This window comes from Triticum urartu, chromosome 5, assembly GCF_003073215.2.
Source record: "Triticum urartu cultivar G1812 chromosome 5, Tu2.1, whole genome shotgun sequence".
NCBI classification, from domain to species: domain Eukaryota; kingdom Viridiplantae; phylum Streptophyta; class Magnoliopsida; order Poales; family Poaceae; genus Triticum; species Triticum urartu.
Genome location: NC_053026.1, coordinates 79,499,029 through 79,504,717, shown reverse-complemented (window position 1 = coordinate 79,504,717; position 5,689 = coordinate 79,499,029). Strand labels below are relative to the sequence as shown.

The following is a 5,689-nucleotide window of genomic DNA, read 5'->3' as shown; positions in this document are numbered from 1 at the left end:
CTTGTGAAATACTCAAAAAAGCAAAATGAATCACGACCTTGAGTACAAATTCAAATGCTTATTTGTACAATCCATTATTTAAAAGCTTTAAATCAGATAACTTTGGAGCATTATGAATTTTGAATTGTGCCGCAAACATTCACAACAACCACGTGGAGGATCTAATTTGTAGGAGCTAATTCTTCAGATTGTAGTGTTCTGCACACACTCATCTAGTGAACCTAGTTGTGTGCAGGCAGACATTGAGAAATCATTCTCCTGCACAAATTAATACAACTTTAGATACATTAAAATAATGTTTTTTTAACAGTGTATGTGAGCTCTGTGCAAAACATATGAGACATAAAATGTTTTACATGCGGAGTTCAGCACAATCCAGCCAGAGATGAAACTAATTTAAAACACACAGATGACACAGCTAGGTTGCACGGTTCCTTCAAGAATTTATTGCAAGTGAAGGGAAGGAGTGGCAATAGTCCGCGCCTCCTTCGAAAGTAAAAGTTTGCCCACAAACACACAGTGAATGATTTGGCAACATATTGGCTTTGAACCTCTCGATTCAGAAGAAAACAAATGATGTTCTATAAAGGTAAATTTTGGAACATCCAATGAGCCTCTTTGCCAGATAGTTAAAGACATGCGTAATGTCTATTACAGATAGAATATAATAAGAAACATCCAGTGAGCCTCTTTGCCAGATGGTTAACAACATGCAAACATGTCGATTTCACATAGAATAGAGTACAGTGGTTATTTATGTAAAGTAGTAGCTAACAACATTACGCACGCTGAAGGACATAAATCACTGCATACTTATCATTCTCAGTTAAATATTCTATTAAATTAGGAAAGCAGAACAATATTGATACAATGCTACATTGTTTCAGTTTAGTAAAACCCAATAATGCTAAATCATTTTGGTGTAATCTTATTGTGAGAAGTGATCTGCTGTATGGGATATACTTTGTCGTGAATACATGCGTTGAATTAATCCTTCCATGCAAGTGAATTACATACAAAAGACAGGATAATTTCAATTTAGAATACTCTAATTATCCAAGCATAACAAGAAAACCATGTACTCCCTCCGTTCCGAATTACTTGTCTTGGATTTGTCTAGATACGGATGTATCTAGACTCATTTTAGTGCTAGATACCTCCGTATCTAGACAAATCTAAGACAAGTAATTCGGAACGGAGGGAGTAATAGTTAGTTCAAAAACAAAACAAAGGCTGGACTGAATTAATCAAGCAAATGTTAAGTTTGGTGTTTTGACATCAAGCCATGCACAAAGAGTAAGAAGCGCAGGATCATAGTAGGCATGCTTAAACACTTAACAAAGTAGCAATAACATTATTTATTCGGCAATCCACCAGCTTCGTGAAATACAGGAACGCGAGGAGCGACACTTTGGCGACTCCAAGAAAATGGCCTGCAGGCCGCTCCGCTCTGGGACGAAGAAAACGCAGAGTTGACTTGTTCGATGATGCTCCGGCTGCTCGAGGAGCGGAGCTGCCGAGCGGAGAGCTGCCAAACAGGGTCATAGGAGGTTTTACCAAGATAACAGCTACTCCCTCCGTTCCTAAATATAAATCTTTGTAGAGAGTGCACTATGGACTACATACGGAGCAAAATGAGTGAATCTATACTATAAAGTATGTCTATATACATCCGTATGTGGTGTATAGTGGAATTTCTACAAAGACTTATATTTAGGAACGGAGGGAGTATATAATTTCTCCAAAATATAGCAAAGCTTTCAATACTATGAGACCTGGGACCACACTCTAAAACCTGACCAAGTACTGTGTTACCAGAAAAACAAAATCCCTACCCATGCCACACTTCTAAACTTATAAGACTGCTAACCTTTCATGTTATTCCTCTGGTTGGATGCTAGTCAAAGCTTCGAACGAACTTTTCCACTAAGCTGAAAAACAACAGAAATATTTTTGTATAATAAAATGTAGAGTTCTACAATAGCCGAATCAACCTAGTGTGTGCTTAGCACATATTCTAGGATGAAGATTTATAAAATAAGGAAGCAACAACGATGCAGACAGTCAAACTACAACCAATTTATCTTCAGATGAATTAATTATCAAGCTCTGATTCATACAAAACATTAATTGGCTATGTTCTGTAAACTGTTTTCTGCCAAGAGAAAATGTGAGATTTTCACCATTGTTATAGAACTGTAATTGATCAGCGGCAAGTTCACTGTGAAATTAGGATGCAGAGCGACGCTGATTAGTACCTGTCTGTACTACTTGTATCTGGCTACAGTACGTTGGTAGTACTAATGGACACCCACAATACTAACCATGTGTGGCATTGGATTCTGACTAATTGCTGAAATTTTCCTAAAAGGGCAATGGATTACTTTACCCAACTGATACATTATTTGGTTAAGTCTATCAGTGAATCTATACTATAAAGTATGTCTATATACATCCGTATGTGGTGTATAGTGGAATTTCTACAAAGACTTATATTTAGGAACGGAGGGAGTATATAATTTCTCCAACATATAGCAAAGCTCTCAATACTATGAGACCTGGGACCACACTCTAAAACCTGACCAAGTACTGTGTTACCAGAAAAACAAAATCCCTACCCATGCCACACTTCTAAACTTATAAGACTGCTAACCTTTCATGGTATTCCTCTGGTTGGATGCTAGTCAAAGCTTCGAACGAACTTTTCCACTAAGCTGAAAAACAACAGAAATATTTTTGTATAATAAAATGTAGAGTTCTACAATAGCCGAATCAACCTAGTGTGTGCTTAGCACATATTCTAGGATGAAGATTTATAAAATAAGGAAGCAACAACGATGCAGACAGTCAAACTACAACCAATTTATCTTCAGATGAATTAATTATCAAGCTCTGATTCATACAAAACATTAATTGGCTATGTTCTGTAAACTGTTTTCTGCCAAGAGAAAATGTGAGATTTTCACCATTGTTATAGAACTGTAATTGATCAGCGGCAAGTTCACTGTGAAATTAGGATGCAGAGCGACGCTGATTAGTACCTGTCTGTACTACTTGTATCTGGCTACAGTACGTTGGTAGTACTAATGGACACCCACAATACTAACCATGGGTGGCATTGGATTCTGGCTAATTGCTGAAATTTTCCTAGAAGGGCAATGGATTACTTTACCCAACTGATACATTATTTGGTTAAGTCTATCAGTATGAAAATTAGTAGCACGTAGCAAGCATCAGTTCTGAATTCACCAGTCAAGATAGTACCATATTACTGATATATATCAGTCAAACTTTTGGCTGTTGTGTAGTAACATGGTTTAGCTTAGCCTTTTCCTATAGACCTAAATCAAATTTCGAACACAGATGATAACAGATGTAAACTCGGTCCAAGGCTCTATCGAATTTTCAGAGATGTCTTTTGTTCAGACAACAAACAAGCGGTCTGCAATGATTTTGCTAATCATGAAAATAAGAAAGATTAAGTTCACTGGAAAACAAATTGACACTCGCAGGCCAATCGATAGGCACGACCAAAATAATCGTTAAATTAGCAGCATGAATATAAATTAGTACTGCTCGAGCACCCGAAACGACGTATCTTGGCTGGAGCACGGGCAGACTTGATTCCGGCAAGGTCGGCAGAACGGCAACCCATCAATTCGAAGCATGGACGGAACGACGATGTTGGAGCAATGTCCAGCACGGGAAGTAATTGAGTTGGAGCTTCAGTTGAGGGTGTCGAGAATCCTTGATATGTGCCTGCATTGTCCTGTGCAAGGCCAAAGGAGAGAGAGAGAGAGATTATTCACTCAACATTATAGAGCGAGCAAGGAATTGAGTTTGAGAAGCCCGGAACAGTGGGTCTACAAAGGAGAAGGGGAGGGGCGTACATGGCCTGGGTTCTGCCCAGCATCCGTCCGTCCATGGTGTTGAACGCTAGCAGCACCATCCCTGCACCAAACATCATCAGCTGTGGAGATTGATTAGGAGTGGGAGAGGCGGAATGTGCAGTACCTGAAAACCGGGGTCAACTCCATGTACGTGGAGGCCAATCTCTCGCCGCCGGGGAGGGGGTGCTCTAGAGCAGCCTCGTCATGGCCGCCGTCAGCCGCGGGAGCGCAGATCCGGGGGCCTCTCTTGGTCATAGTTGGCTGGAAGCCGCGCTTCCTTGATGAGGACGATCCAGGAGTGTCGCGTCACCGACCTGGGAGCGCCGTCGTCATGGGCTTCGATCTAGAAGCACAAACGTCAGGTGGGAGAGGTGGGGGCGGCGATGGAGCATGGAGACGGGGGGCGGCGGTGGAGCATGGAGACGGGGACGGCGGCGCATCGATGGGAGTGGGTGCAGCGGCGCATCTGGGGAGGAGTGTTTCTTTTTTTTTGAGGAATGAGTTTTTTTAATGGCTAGGAGCTGAGATTGATCGGAAGCACATATGGGAAGGTGAAATAGTGATTTCAGTACCGCTGTAGGACTTCGTCCCGCGGTTTTTTTTTTTCCTTTTATATATACACAAGTGTAAATTTAATATTAAATCTCAGCGGTCAATCTTTATGGTTATCACAAAATTCAACAGAGATAAAGAAATGACTTATGGAGAACTATGAAAACCTCCGTCTTTTAATATTAGGTAAAGATAAAGATAAAGATAAATATTTATTATTCATGCTAGAATTGTATTAATCGGAAACATGATACATGTGTGAATATATAGACAAACAGAATGTCACTAGTATGCCTCTACTTGACGAGCTCGTTGATCAAAGATGGTTATGCTTCCCAGCCATAGACAAAGAGTTGTCATTTGATTAATGGGATCACAACATTAGAAGAATGATGTGATTGACTTGACCCATTCCGTTAGCTTAGCACTTGATCGTTTAGTTTGTTGCTATTGCTTTCTTCATGACTTATACATGTTCCTATGACTATGAGATTATGCAACTCCCGTTTACCGGAGGAACACTTTGTGTGCTACCAAATGTCACAACGTAACTGGGTGATTATAAAGGTGCTCTATAGGTGTCTTCGAAGGTACTTGTTGGGTTGGTGTATTTTGAGATTAGGATTTTGTCACTCCGATTGTCGGGGAGGTATCTCTGGGCCCACTCGGTAATACACATCACTTAAGCCTTGCAAGCATTGCAACTAATGAGTTAGTTGCGGGATGATGTGTTACGAAACGAGTAAAGAGACTTGCCGATAACGAGATTGAACTAGGTATTGAGATACCGACGATCGAATCTCGGGCAAGTAACATACCGATGACAAAGGGAACAACGTATGTTGTTATGCGGTCCGACCGATAAAGATCTTCGTAGAATATGTAGGAGCCAATATGGGCATCCAGGTTCCGCTATTGGTTATTGACCAGAGAGGTGTCTCGGTCATGTCTACATAGTTCTCGAACCCGTAGGGTCCGCACGCTTAACGTTCGTTGACGATATAGTACTATATGAGTTATGTATATTGGTAACCGAATGTTGTTCGGAGTCCGGGATGAGATCACGGACATGACGAGGAACTCCGAAATGGTCCGGAGATAAAGTTTGATATATAGGATAATAGTGTTTAGTCACCGGAAGGGTTCCGGAATTCACCGGAAGGGGTTCCAGATGTTTCCCAAAATGTTTGGGTACGAGAACACTTTATTTGGGTCAAAGGGGAAAGCTCACAAGGTTTTTGGAAAGC

The 5,689-nt window shown here is 40.7% G+C and overlaps 1 protein-coding gene across 2 annotated transcripts; it reads right to left on the bottom strand.

Annotated features, from left to right (window-relative positions):
• Positions 1-1,224: 1,224 nt before the first annotated feature.
• Positions 1,225-4,419, bottom strand: LOC125507983. Of its 2 annotated transcripts, XR_007283165.1 has the most exons (4): positions 4,015-4,419; positions 3,891-3,951; positions 2,654-3,769; positions 1,225-1,931 (listed from the first exon to the last, which is right to left on the bottom strand). XR_007283165.1 is itself a non-coding variant. In XM_048672529.1 (3 exons), exons 1-3 carry the CDS (start codon positions 4,143-4,145, stop codon positions 3,548-3,550), a joined length of 414 nt encoding a protein of 137 aa, XP_048528486.1. In that variant the 5' UTR covers positions 4,146-4,419; the 3' UTR covers positions 1,225-3,547. The 2 variants fall into 2 exon arrangements, 1 of the variants encoding a protein (XP_048528486.1); XM_048672529.1 differs by having other exon boundaries at positions 1,225-3,769.
• Between the last annotated feature and the right edge of the window lie 1,270 nt (positions 4,420-5,689).